At 46.5% G+C, this 14,336-nt stretch overlaps 2 protein-coding genes across 2 annotated transcripts in view; one reads left to right on the top strand and one right to left on the bottom strand.

Moving 5' to 3' along the window:
- LOC111970872 (T-box brain protein 1-like) overlaps nt 1-14,336 on the top strand; it is a 303,702-nt gene that overhangs the window by 126,443 nt on the left and 162,923 nt on the right. The gene's annotated exons all lie outside the window — the stretch shown is intronic.
- The window catches only part of LOC111971060 (voltage-gated inwardly rectifying potassium channel KCNH7), a 95,137-nt gene that overhangs the window by 26,138 nt on the left and 54,663 nt on the right, over nt 1-14,336 (bottom strand). Inside the window, exons 7-9 of the mRNA XM_070445865.1 lie at nt 11,990-12,460; nt 8,895-9,109; nt 400-825 (exon numbers count right to left, since the gene is read on the bottom strand). Coding sequence (XP_070301966.1) covers nt 400-825; nt 8,895-9,109; nt 11,990-12,460 — 1,112 coding nt within the window. The remainder of the gene's footprint in view (nt 1-399; nt 826-8,894; nt 9,110-11,989; nt 12,461-14,336) is intronic.

Genomic DNA, 14,336 nt, shown 5'->3' with positions numbered 1-14,336 from the left:
TACAGACTGAGATCCAATCAGATGTGAAAACGAGAGGCGTCTGACTAGCGAAACCTACAGGGGCACCGTCATGGCGACGAGTACCCTGAGGTTGTCTGACGTGTGCCTGTGAGTAAGTGACTAAGCGACTTTAATTCAAACATTTCAGAGAATGAGGGAAAACTACAGGAGCACCATGTCATCTTGGACACGAGGCCTAGTGACACGTGTCTGTGAGTAAGCGGCTAAGTGACTAATGCCAGATTCACTCGATTAGGCCGACGCAAATGGCTCTTTCAAGCACTGTTCCCGTAACTATGGTGGATATGTAACCAGGCCAACACAGCACAGTACAGCTCGGTTTGACTCAGTTTCAGCTTGGCTTAGTAGTGTAAAAAGAGTCTAAGCGTTTTCCCTTACTTCATCTGATCCCGAGCCGAAGATGAGCAGATCAAAGGGGATGGCAGCCACCATGTCGATGAGGAACCAGCCCTTGAAGTAGTGGATGGCTATCTTCGCCGGGTGGCTGACCACCTCCTCATTGAGATTCACATAGGTTGTCCTGAAGTTGATCAATATGTCCACGATGAACATGATGTCCACCATGAGGTCGACCACGTTGAGCGGCGAGCACGAGTAGCCGCACTCCCTCCTCTTCTGCTCCTCTAGGTCGTTGAGGAGGAAGGCGGCGGAGTAGGGCGTGAAGATGGCCGTGTAGATGACCAGCAGCAGGATGAGCCAGTCCCACACCGCTTTGAAGGGGCTGTAGTGGAGGATGGTTAACTTGTCCATGCGCGGTGTCTGGAGCTTGTACTCGGGAAGCACATCTGCGCCCAGGGATAGCACCTGAGGAGGAAGGAGGGAGGAGTTAAGAGGAAGTAAAGTGAAGACATTAAGAAAATGGTGGCTTGGATCAATGTATTAGAAGAGCGAATGAATCCTAAGGAAATACTTTGAAATTCAAGCTAAAGTCAGTGGGAGGTAATATTGTATAGGGGCCTACTGCAAAAGCCACGATGCTAATGTTGCATTCAAATATTCTATAACACTATTTAAAACTACATATGTAGGCTATTATGGATACATACTGTACATGTATATATAACATTAATAAGTTAATTATATGGATGAAAATACACAAAGGTTAACATCATCAGCTTGCCCCTTGTGCTTGGCTGTAGGGAGGATAACTATACATTTATATACAGGTCGCTTAACCTCCTCAGGCATACTATTCATTCTTTATGAGTCGATCACTGGACACTAAACACCGCTGAACTCCCAAGAGGATATCAGTCACGTGGAAATATTGATGGAAGAACAGTGTCTTAACCATCCTTCCAGAACACAATACCCCATTAAGCCACCATACACATACTTAAAGAAGTACATGTTAGTTTAGTATCTTACTGTATTAGCCAGCAAATTGCAAACAAGTAATATATGACGGAATGTCCTTGTAGGGCTTCTACATAGGAAAAACACTATTTTTTTTTGTAAAATTATTATAATAATTTTTTTATCCCATTTTCTCCCCAATTTTCGTTGGTATCCAATCGCTAGTAATTACTATCTTGTCTCATCGCTACAACTCCCGTACGGGCTCGGGAGAAGCGCGTGAAAAGCCATGCGTCCTCCGAAGCACAACCCAACCAGCGCCGACTGCTTCTTAACACAGCGCGCCTCCAACCCGAAGCCAGCGCACCAATGCTGTCGGAGGAAAACACCGTGTACCTGGGCCCCCTTGGTTAGCGCGCACTGCGCCCGGCCCGCCACAGGAGTCGCTGGAGTGCGATGAGACAAGGATATCCCTACCGGCCAAACCCTCCCTAACCCGGACGACGCTATGCCAATTGTGCGTCGCCCCACGGACCTCCCGGTCGCGGCCGGCTGCGACAGAGCCTGGGCGCGAACCCAGAGACTCTGGTGGCGCAGCTAGCACTGCGATGCAGTGCCCTAGACCACTGCGCCACCCGGGAGGCCCGGAAAAACACTATTTAAGGAATGTTGAATTGCATCAATATCCCAAATATTCCAGTTACTGTATGGCCTGTCCCTGGATAACTTTTAACATCAATATCACAGAGCAGATAATAGTCTCAATGATACTAAGGTGATTATCGTGGTAGGAAGGGGTGGGATATAATCATTCATTCTGCAGCTTGACACTTCAATGCCAGGGAAGACATTTCTGTCTCTGCTTCTCATGGCTGATTATCACTGTGGCGAGAGGGAGAGGAGAGGAGAGAGAAAGGTAAAGTGCTTCACCCAAGGGCAGAGAAGTAATTATTGTAGATGGAGAGAAGAGCGAGCTGAAATAGAGCCTTGGAAATGGAATTAGGGCTCCATTTTGGTCGCCTTCGCCATAGAACTAGAATTACTAGAATGGGAATCCCCATTCAAGTAATTATTTCCACTATTTCCAATTATTTCCTCCACCATCTAGGCCTACTCCTAGCCGCATCCTGGCAGGGATCGCCTCGGCAACGCCTGTGATTGAGTGGGACGAAGGGCGGAGGGATTAAGTGATTATAATGAAATTGGTTATTAGATGTCTTCTGTCCCCTCCCCTGTGTGATTACAGGTCAATAGAACAACCCTCCACTATATCACACCCTTTAAAGCAAATCACCAAATAAAGGGCAGAGAGGGAAAAAGCTTTTCATTATTCATGTCCAGCTACAGTAGTTATCTTCATTCAAAGTTTTGGTAAGTAGGCTACAGGCAGTTTTATTTATTTCATCAAACTGCCCTTTGCTCAAAGTGGAAAAGAAGCACAATGCAGTGATTGTCATGAGAAACCTCTTTTTGAACAAACGTGTTGTTTTGTGACTCTTGATGACGTACCACCTAAATCAGGCAGAATCACATACCATGTGGATAGATTAGTCGATGTGGCCTACTGGGCTGCTGCATTTGTAAGGAGTTGGTAAAAGGAGTACCTAATCTCTGATCCAGGGTCAGATGTTTCTAGACCTATATCAAATCAAATCAAAGTTTATTTGTCACGTGCGCCGAATATAACAGGTATTCAGGTAACCTTACAGTGAAATGCTTACTTACAGGCTCTAACCAATAGTGCAAAAAAGGTATTAGGTGAACAATAGGTAAGTAAAGAAATAAAACAACAGTAAAAAGACAGGCTATATACAGTAGCGAGGCTATAAAAGTAGCGAGGCTACATACAGACACCGGTTAGTCAGGCTGATTGAGGTAGTATGTACATGTAGATATGGTTAAAGTGACTATGCATATATGATGAACAGAGAGTAGCAGTAAGCGTAAAAAGAGGGTTGGCGGGTGGTGGGTGGTGGGTGGGGGACATAAATGCAGATAGCCCAGTTAGCCAATGTGCCAGGAGCACTGGTTGGTCGGCCAATTGAGGTAGTATGTACATGAATGCATAGTTTAAAGTGATCCCTTTAATCAATTTCTGGGTCGGCGTAATCTGATCCGATATCTGTGGTTAGTGGCAACATCTAATTTGAGCCATATGGTTACATAGGTAAACTGTCTCTGAGGCCTGTGGCAAGCCTAAGGAGGAGTCAATTTGCAGAATGAGAGCTCAGTTGAGCACGATCGTTCCCCCTGATCTGTTACCTAAATAAATTATTCAGACATAATAATTTGATGCACTTTGTTTGTACTGTTGGAGGATTTGGAATACCAGAGTGTCATTTCCTGTACTGGCCAGTGCTGCTTTTGACATGTGACCACAAACATGCATTGTTGACAATAAATAAAAAATTGGCAAACTGAAGCAAAGGTCATGACAATAACGACTGGGAAAACTGAAGCAAACTCATCAAAACCTGGAGAAATTCAAACCTCATTGAGCGAACATAAGTATCAAACACGTTGTTTTATAATAGAGCATCAGCAATGCATTATCAATCTACAGCACAGACTCATGTCAAATCATCCATCTGTTACTCCTGGTTGAGTTCTGTGTCAGTTCTGTCGTTTATTCTGCAGCCCTAGAGCACGTCTCTCTACACAAACTCTGGAGAGACTTGGTTCCAGACAATCGCCTGGAACAGTGGAGCCTCACAGCCAGACATCAAGGGAGGAACAGGGAACAGGGTCGGGTGATCACATCCAGACAACAGGGGAGGAACAGGGAACGGAGCTCGGGGTGTCACATTCAGACAACAGGGGAGGAACATGGAACAGGAGCTCGGGGTGTCACATCAGACAACAGGGGAGGACATGGAACAGGAGCTCGGGGTGGTTCACATCCAGACAACAGGGGAGGAACATGGAACAGGAGCTCGGGGTGTCACATCCAGACAACGGGGAGGAACAGGGAACAGCAGCTCGGGGTCGCAATCCAGACAACAGGGGAGAACATGTGAACAGGAGCTCGGGGTGTCACATCCAGACAACAGGGGAGGAACAGGGAACAGCAGCTCGGGCGCGTCACATCCAGACAACAGGGGACAAACAGGGAACAGCAGCTTGGGGTGTCACATTCAGACAACAGGGACAAACAGGGAACCGGAGCTCGGGGCGTCACATTCAGCACACAGGGACAAACAGGGAACCCGGAGCTCGGGGCGTCACATTCGACAACAGGGGAGGAACAGGGAACAGCAGCTCGGGGCGTCACATCAGACAACAGGGGACAAACAGGGAAGACCGGAGCTCGGGGCGTCACATTCAAGACATACAGGGAGAGGAACAGGGACAGCAGCTCGGGGCGTCACATTACAGACAACAGGGGACAAACAGGGAACAGCAGCTTGGGTGTCACATTCAGACAACAGAGGGACAAACAGGGAACAGCACTCGGGGCGTCACATTTCAGACAACAGGGGAAAACAGGGAACCGGAGCTCGGGCGTCACATTCAGAACAGGGAGGAACAGGGAACAGCAGCTCGGGCGTCACATTTAGACACAGGGACAAACAGGGAACAGCAGCTCGGGGCGTCACATTCAGACAACAGGGAAGGAACAGGGAACAGCAGCTCGGGGTGTCACATCCAGACAACAGGGGCAACAGGGAACAGCAGCTTGGGTGTCACATTCAGACAACAGGGAGGAACAGGAGAACAGCAGCTCGGGGTGTCACATCCAGACAACAGGGGAGGAACAGGGAACAGCAGCTCGGCGGTGTCACATCCAGACAACAGGGACAAACAGGGAACAGCAGCTCGGGGCTGTCACATCCAGACAACAGGGGACAAACAGGGAACAGCAGCTTGGGTGTCACATTCAGACAACAGGGAGAAACAGGGAACAGCAGCTCGGGGTTCACATCCAAACAACAGGGAGAAACAGGGAACAGCAGCTTAGCGGGTGTCACATCAGACAACAGGGGAGAAAGACAAAGCGAACAGCATCTCGGGTGTCAACCGATCCCAGACAACAGGGGAGGAACAGGGAACAGCAGCTCGGGGTGTCACATCGCAGACAACAGGGACAAACAGGGGCACAGCAGCTCGGGGTGTCACATTCAGACAACAGGGGAGGAACGAGGGAACAGCGAGCTCGGGTGTCACATTCAAGACAACAGGGACAAACAGGAACAGCAGCTCGGGTGTCACATCCAAACAACAGGGAGAAACAGGGACAGCAGCTCGGGGTGTCACACTTCAAGACAACAGGGAGCAAACAGGAACAGCAGCTCGGGGTGTCACATCCAGACAACAGGGGACAAACAGGGAACAGCAGCTCGGGTGTCACATTCAGACAACAGGGGACAAAACGAGGGAACACAGGAGCTCGGGGTGTACATTCAGAGAAATATATAAAATACTAAAAGAAACAAGCAAATACAATCCAACTGTCTAGTTGTGATCAAATGACTGAGAATGAGATGGTGAAAGAAAAACATGTTCAATCGTAATCTGTTCAATAGTAAGCAGCAGATGGTGCTAACCAAACGTACAACCAGGAAAGAGAAACCAAGAGGCTGTTATGAGTCTAGATAATCAACTTATAACTCTATCTGACATAGGCCTGCTGATTAACAACAATGTTTCACTGCAGTAGGTATATCCAATATGAACATATCAGGGATGGCAATCCATTCCTGGGGGCCTGATTGGTGTCACAGTTTTGCCCAGCTCAGCTAACACACTGACTCAATGTCCAACTAATCGTGATCTTCAGTTTAGAATGCAATTAGTTTAATCAGCTGTGTTTTTTAGGGATGGGGAAAGGTGTGACACAATCAGGCCTTCCTGAGATTGGAGTTTTCCATCCTGAACTATATAAATAATCACAACAAATAGTAAGATCCGGTTGGAAAATACAAGCTGCAACCCACTATTGAGATGTATGACACACACACACACACACCAACACACACACACACACACACACACACACACACACAACACCACACACACACACACACACACACACACACCACACACACACACACACACCACACACACACACACACACACACACACACACACACACCAACACACACACACACCAGCATATGTCCTCTAAACTAGAAGATGCCCTTATTGCCAATGACAAACTAAGATCTGCTTTTAAAGAAAACCCAGTGCTAGATACTGTATAGTATATACTGTATACACCAGTGGAGGCTCCTCAGAGGAGGGAAGGGAGGACCATCTTCCTCTGTGAATTTCATAAATATCTATATAGCGAAACATTTAAAAAGTTATCCTTTTTAGATATAACTATACTAAATATATTCACGTCACCAAATAATTGATGAAAACACACTGTTTTGCAATGAAGGTCTACAGTAGCCTCAGCAGCACTCTGTAGGGTAGCACCATGGTGAATGCCAGAATGCAACTAGCTTCTGTCCTCCTCTTGGTACATTGACTTCAATACAAAACCTAGGAGGCTCTTGGTTCTCACCCCCTTCCATAGACTAACACAGTAATTATGACAACTTCCGGAGGACGTCCTCTAACCTATCAGAGCTCTTGCAGTGTGATCTGACATGCTGTCCACCCTATCAAAGGATCAGAGAATGAATCTAGTACTGAAAGCAGAAGCTACAGCGAGCTAGCACTGCAGTGTATAAAATGTTGTGAGTAGTTGTCTTAAAGAGAGAAAGACAATAGTTGAACAGTATTGAACAATATTAAGGAGAAGTAAGAGAGAGAGAGAGAGAGAGAGAGAGAGAGAGAGAGAGAGAGAGAGAGAGAGATATTTGATTGTATTTTTTTAAACATTCGCTTTCACTTAACTAGCAAATGCAGCTAGCTAGTTTAGCCTACTCAAACAAATAGAGAGGGATGCTATGTTAGCTAGCTGGCTACAGCTAGCCAACACCGSAACTCTTCCAAGTCAAGGTAAGCTTTGGTTTTATTAATGTATTGCCACCGGGGCTTGCCGGTGTAACTGATAAACTGCTTTCTGACTGTACACTGTACTGCATGATTGTAGCGAGTTTACTAACGCGTTAGTTCTAGTTGACTATGATGTGACAACAATGTAGGCTGTGTGTAGAGGTAAGCGGTCATGATATGAAGGTTTGGCTTGGAAATGTTTTTTCGCCTGGTCACAGACAGCTAATGTGTTGTGCACATAGTTTCGAGAAGGAATTATATCTACAACGAGCGAAGTGATCATGATGTTTTTATGTGGCTGCTACGAAAGTGAACTGTTTGCGTGTGATCAGGTGTGTATTCATTCCACCGATTCTGTTGAAAAACGTTTCGCAAACGGAACAAAATGGGGATAAACATACCTGAATTTGTCCAACAGAATCTTTAATTTGCAATTGTTGGACTAATGATTACACCCTACATTAGCTAGCTGTAGGCAAGAGTGTGCAAGGCGGTATTGAATGTGTCACTGCCTCTCACCTTGACTGCTCAAAATTCTCTCGGCCTATGCACCTACGTTGTAAACTTTAATTCATAAGCTAGGTTGTAGCAACCTTATGATGGGTACAGTATCATGTAGTAGCCTAAACCAATCGATGTTACATTGAACTGGGTGAATGGAATATGAATGACAGTCATCCAATATGCTGTAATAGAATAAGGCCATGTTCATAAAATAAAAATAATCATCCTCCCTCATCTTAAACGTCACCGACCGCCACCTTTATACACATTATCAGTAGAAAAAGCAACATCCTCGTCTGTTCTGACAGATCTTAAAGGTCAACTAGCTCTGTCATAGTGACACCCGCACACACAGACAGACAAGCACGCAGGCAGGAGTACACACAGGCAGCCTGGTTTCCCTCCTCCCCCATAGGGACCCACACAAGGAGGCGTCAGTGTACTGCGCACACACACACACACACTCTCCACGGGGAAGACAGACAGACAGACAGACAGACAGACAGACAGACAGACAGACAGACAGACAGACAGACAGACAGACAGACAGACAGACAGACAGACAGACAGACAGACAGACAGACAGACAGACAGGCAGGCAGGCAGGCAGGATGGTGAGGATGACCTCTAACCTGTGTGTAACTAGAGTGTATCCCTGAGCCCTGGTAAGAGAATCTGTCCTGATCCCCCCCCTACGGGTGATATACACCTTCACTGGTTTACTTATTAAAACAAGCCCCTTGAGTTTCAATGAATTAGGTAACGTCAGACAGTAACAACAGAGCAGCGTGTACAGCCACTGTGTTCTGACCTGGTGGTGTTCCTTGTGTGTGTGTTTTGTGTGTGTGTGGGGCAGGGGATAATTACCGCTCTCTACTGTATAACATTGGGGCAGATGACTATTCATGTGATTATTCAATGAGGTATTAGTACATCCAGCACACTATACATCTGTAACTCTGTATGTACAGAACAAACACACAGAAAATACATGTCCTCTGTATGGAACCTATTCTATAGAATGGATTCTAACGTCAACATCTTGGCTTCTGTCAGTGAGCACCAACTCTACTGAGCACAAGGCACAGGGCCTTTCATGACCTTTGACCTCTGTCATTACCTCTTACCTGTGTGACCTTATCGGTGACGTTGTGCGTTCGGTCCTTGACCTTTGGGGCGATGATGGTTTTCTCGGAGGACGGAGGGGAGGGGCACATCTTGTCGTTGTTGGCCTCTGAGAAGTTGAGCGTGATGAGGGGGATCTTGTTGATGGTGCTGTATCTGTTGAGGTGAGAGTCAGACGTGGAGCCCAGAAGACTGGATTTGATCTGGTTGAAGGGTCCTGGAGGAGAATTTAATGGAGAGAGAGGTTTGGAAATGGCTAGCGCTGTGATGCTAGGCTAGGCTAGAGCGGCAATGCTATGGTAGGCGAGTGCGGTGATGCTAGGCTAGGCTAGCACGGTAGTACCTGACACAACTTGAGAGTTTGACGGTATGTTAATGGTTTAAAAAGGGGACATCAAGTGCAGTTCATGTGGTAGGTGTGTCAATAGGCTGCTGTGTATTTTTGTTATGTGTGGGAGCGTGAGTATGGAACCGTTTTTTTGCTCTTGAGTGAACTCAATTGCTGTCACAAGACAAGTGAACAACCACAGGACAACAGTAGAAATACAACAGTCAAACAGATCCACCCTGCTTGATCCTGCTACCTTCCATTCAACAACTGTAGAAATGACAAACTTGGTGTAATGAACAATTTTAGTGAAATAATTATGTCCACGAACAAAGAAAATGTATACTTATATCTCAGTCGTGAGGTTTTGACACAATGATACCATATGGATATGGCTTTCATGATTCATACATCCACAAATACTTTATGTTACTATGCGAAAATACAGTACAACACTGCCATAAAACCTCACCACGTTGAACAACACACACACTGTCACACATAGTAACTACTGTACTGTGGGCAATATGGAAAAGAGAGGGAATGTGTCAACTGCTGATCCAAAGGAGAAGATGGAGGGATGACTCATTCTCCCATTTTCACAAACGAGTGTTGAGAATACAGTGAGTGATACTTACACATACAAAAGACATGCGTAGCTTGAATTCATGCTACAGCAGCATTGTACGGTACAGTATGTATGCATTACAGACATATAGGAAAAGCTCAAGCCATACCCCCAGCCATCCAGGACCGAGACACTAGCGAATCAGGAGAGAGAGAGGGAGGGAGGTAGAGAGCAGCGTAAAGAGGAAGTGACCTCAGAGAGAGGGGAGGGGTCAAAGGTCAGGATAATTCTGCAGGCACTTCCTGAGTGTCATGTTACATTTATTTGAGCAACATCAGAGTGATTTATTTTAGTAGAGGTAAAAAAAATCTGGCCACTATGTTATGGTAATGCAAAAATATCCTGGAAATCGGAGACATAAGGTCTAAAGTTAAGAATACAAACAATAGCGGATAACATTTATCAGATGCTCCTCCAAATGGAGTAGGTATCAGTGGAGGCTGGTGGGAGGCGCTATAGGAGGAAGGGCTCATTGTAAATGGAATATTGGAACAGTATCAAACACATCAAACATATGGAAACCACATGTCTGACTCCGTTCCATTTATTCCATTCCAGCCATTACAATGAGCCCGTCCTTCTACAGCTCCTCGCACCAGCCTCCTCTGGTAGGTATTGATCCAGAATGCACTGTTAGGCCAGTAAAGAGATTGATTTCAGAGGAARGTACAGTCATTTCATTCATTTCTGGAGGTTAAAAGGCTCTCAGACATTTGATAACATTCCATTGACGTAGAATCCAGTGGAGGCTGCTGAAGGGAGGACGGCTCATAATAATGTCTGGAACGGTGCAAATGGAATGGCATCAAACAAATAGAAACCATGTGTTATATACCATTCCACTCATTCCGCTCCAGTCATTACAACGAGATCGTCCTCCTTAATTAAGGTTGCAACCAACCTCCTGTGGTAGAATTACTTACAGTATCATTACGTTTTTTATCTATAATAGTATGCTTCCACATGCGGAATGAATACGGTAGAGTGTTTAACTGGTGAAGTAGTCATGGATCGGAATACTTTTTTGGTAAAGTGGAGACAAAATGGAGGACGTTATTCAAGCAAACCGATAAACCATCACTCTATTCCCTTCAACTGTCTGACACAGGACAAAGGAAATAGCCCACCAGTTGTCTTTGGTCAAGGGGACTATTGGCAGCAGGCGAAGACAACTGTTATTATGATTCATTGATTATTAGAGATTTCCTGTTCTATGGAAATGAGGCAAGATTTGTTTTCATGCAGGTGCGTGGCAGGTCAAAAGTCAGCCTGATTTTCCCAAACAATCAGTAGGGATCTGCAAGCTTGCAGGGCACTCACAGGTCACTTCTTACTACAGCATGAATAATACTACTACTATACCATGCAAGCCTCTATGGCATTCTCAGAGGAATTCACAAATGTATCAGTCCAGCATTAGCATTCAACACAGACTTATGTTGTTGTTGAATGGAAAAATCCATGCAGCAAGCAGTTCAGGCCATATATTCTATATCCGTGCTATGTTCAAGGAACGTGGGGTTGTTACCTTTGATATTACGACCATTGTCTGCAATTGCATGGTGTTGAGGAAGAGAGAGGGGGATGGGAGGAAGGTGGAGGAGTGAGAGGAGATTCCAGATCTGTACGTAGCTAGCGAGTGATGGAAGACGACCCACATAAAAGCCCTATYGCCGTCGCACCATTCATTATCATGAAGTAGATGTATTACAGTGTCAGCCGCAGGGGCCCTTCGAATGAGAAATGCAGATTCAATAGGGTAGGGAGGGATAGAAATATTAGCTGGGTACAGAGGCAGGGAGAGTCTGGGGCTGTACTGTACCCCTCTTGTTGACTGGGGGTGGAAAGGTGATCTGTGATTCAGGAGTCAGGATAGATGTGGTGATTCAGGAGTCAGGATAGATGTGGCGCTGCCTGATGACTAAGAGTAGGTACAGTTGAGCTGGGGGAGCTACCCTCATTCACTGATCCAAGGTTAGATTTGATTTGTACCACATGATAACAATGGTTGGGATTGGGACCAAATCTACTGCGTAAGAACAGCAAGGACAAATTGATTTAATATAGCATAACATCTCAGGGTGAGGCGGATGGATGGAGACAAGCATTTCCGACCATGGAGGTGGTGTTGACTTACATACCTTCACTTGCGTGTCGGTCCCTGAAGGCCATCTTGGAGTTGGAGCCAAAACCCTCCATGTCCTGTGCAGAGGAGGCCCTCCGGATACTACACACACTCTCCCTGGACGCGGTGGGGGTCAGGCCTGGGATGGAGGGGGCCAGAGGGCCCACAGTCTGGGGCTGGGCCTGGGGAACCGCTTGGAGAACCAGCCTGTCCCAGAAGGGCCCCTTCGGGGACGAGTGGTCCAGGGGTCCCGACACAGGGGTGGAGCAGTGGCTGGGGCCAATGAGGGCACGCGTGTCATTGGCATGGGAGGGGCTGCAGCTCTCCCGGGTGGGCAGTGACTGGAAGTCGCGGGTGGCCACCGACTCTTCACTGCGGCGGGGCGAGTCGATCATGACGGCGTCAGGGTCCTGCTGAGGGAGGGACTGCTTACTGATGCCCAGGAGGTGTAAGGCTGGGAGCCGGAAACAAAACAATCTACCTTTCCCTGGAGAGAGAGAAAGAGATAGAGAGAGTACAATTTTTCAACAGTGATGCTTGGAATATTACCAACAATAAGAGAAATCTCTGCCCTTTTCAGAGTGGTTCATGATGACTTCATTCATTGTGGAGGAATTCTTAATTTGATCTTGACTAGGTAGAAACAAGTAGGGGAAGATGGCGAACTGGATAGATGCTCTGTAGCTCATGCTAATCCTCAGTGAGTGCCAATATTGCTCAAAAGTACAGTGGGGAGAACAAGTATTTGATACACTGCCGATTTTGCAGGTTTTCCTACTTACAAAGCATGTAGAGGTCTGTAATTTTTATCATAGGTACACTTCAACTGTGAGAGACGGAATCTAAAAAAAATCCAAAAATCACATTGTATGATTTTTAAGTAATTCATTTGCATTTTATTGCATGACATAAGTATTTGATCACCTACCAACCAGTAAGAATTCCGGCTCTCACAGACCTGTTAGTTTCTTTAAGAAGCCCTCCTGTTCTCCACTCATTACCTGTATTAACTGCACCTGTTTGAACTCGTTACCTGTATAAAGACACCTGTCCACAACTCACTCAACAACAGACTCCAACCTCTCCACAATGGCCAAGACCAGAGAGCTGTGTAAGGACATCAGGGATAAAATTGTAGACCTGCACAAGGCTGGGTGGGCTACAGGACAATAGGCAAGCATCTTGGTGAGAAGGCAACAACTGTTGGCGCAATTATTAGAAAATAGAAGAAAATAGAAGAAGTTCAAGATGGGTCAATCACCCTCGGTCTGGGGCTCATGCAAGATCTCACCTCGTGGGGCAAATGATCATGAGGAAGGTGAGGGATTAGCCCAGAACTACACGGCAGGACCTGGTCAATGACCTGAAGAGAGCTGGGACCACAGTCTCAAAGTAAACCATTAGTAACAACTACGCCGTCATAGATTAAAATCCTGCAGTGCACGCAAGGTCCCCTGCTCAAGCAGCGCATGTCCAGGCCGCGTCTGAAATTGCCAATGACCATCTGGATGATCAGAGGAAGGAATGGGAGAAAGGTCATGTGGTCTGATGAGACAAAAATAGAGCTTTTTGGTCTAAACTCCACCTCGCCGTGTTTGGAGGAAGAAGAAGGATGATACAACCCCAGAACACCATCCCAACCGTGAAGCCTGGACGTGGAAACATCATTCTTTGGGATGCTTTTCTGCAAAGGGGACAGGACGACTGCACCGTATTGAGGGGAGGATGGATGGGGCCATGTAACGCGAGATCTTGGCCAACAACCTCCTTCCCTCAGTAAAAGCATGAAGATGGGTCGTGGCTGGGTCTTCAGCATGACAACAACCTGAACACACAGCCAGGGCAACTAAGGAGTGGCTCCGTAAGAAGCATCTCAAGGTCCTGGAGTGGCCTAGCCAGTCTCCAAACCTAAACCCAATACAAATCTTTGGAGGGAGCTGAAAGTACGTATTGCCCAGCGACAGCCCCGAAACCTGAAGGATCTGGAGAAGATCTGTATGGAGGAGTGGGCCAAAATCCCTGCTGCAGTGTGTGCAAACCTGGTCAAGAACTACAGGAAACGTATGATCTCTGTAATTGCAAACAAAGGCTTCTGTACAATAAATTTCACATGCTGTTGTGCAAATGGAATGACAAAAGGTGGAAATTATAGGCAATTAGCAAGATCCTCAGACCCCTTGTGAGACCATATGCTGACACATGCACATTTGTGGCTGCTGGAGGTCATTTTTCAGGGCTCTGGCAGTGCTCCTCCTTGCACAAAGGCGGAGGTAGTGGTCCTGCTGCTGGGTTGTTGCCCTCCTACGGCCTCCTCCACGTCTCCTGATGTACTGGCCTGTCTCCTGGTAGCGCCTCCATGCTCT

The sequence above is a fragment of the Salvelinus sp. IW2-2015 genome, linkage group LG12 (assembly GCF_002910315.2).
Source record: "Salvelinus sp. IW2-2015 linkage group LG12, ASM291031v2, whole genome shotgun sequence".
Lineage (NCBI taxonomy): Eukaryota > Metazoa > Chordata > Actinopteri > Salmoniformes > Salmonidae > Salvelinus > Salvelinus sp. IW2-2015.
This window is presented reverse-complemented; position numbering and strand designations above follow the sequence as displayed.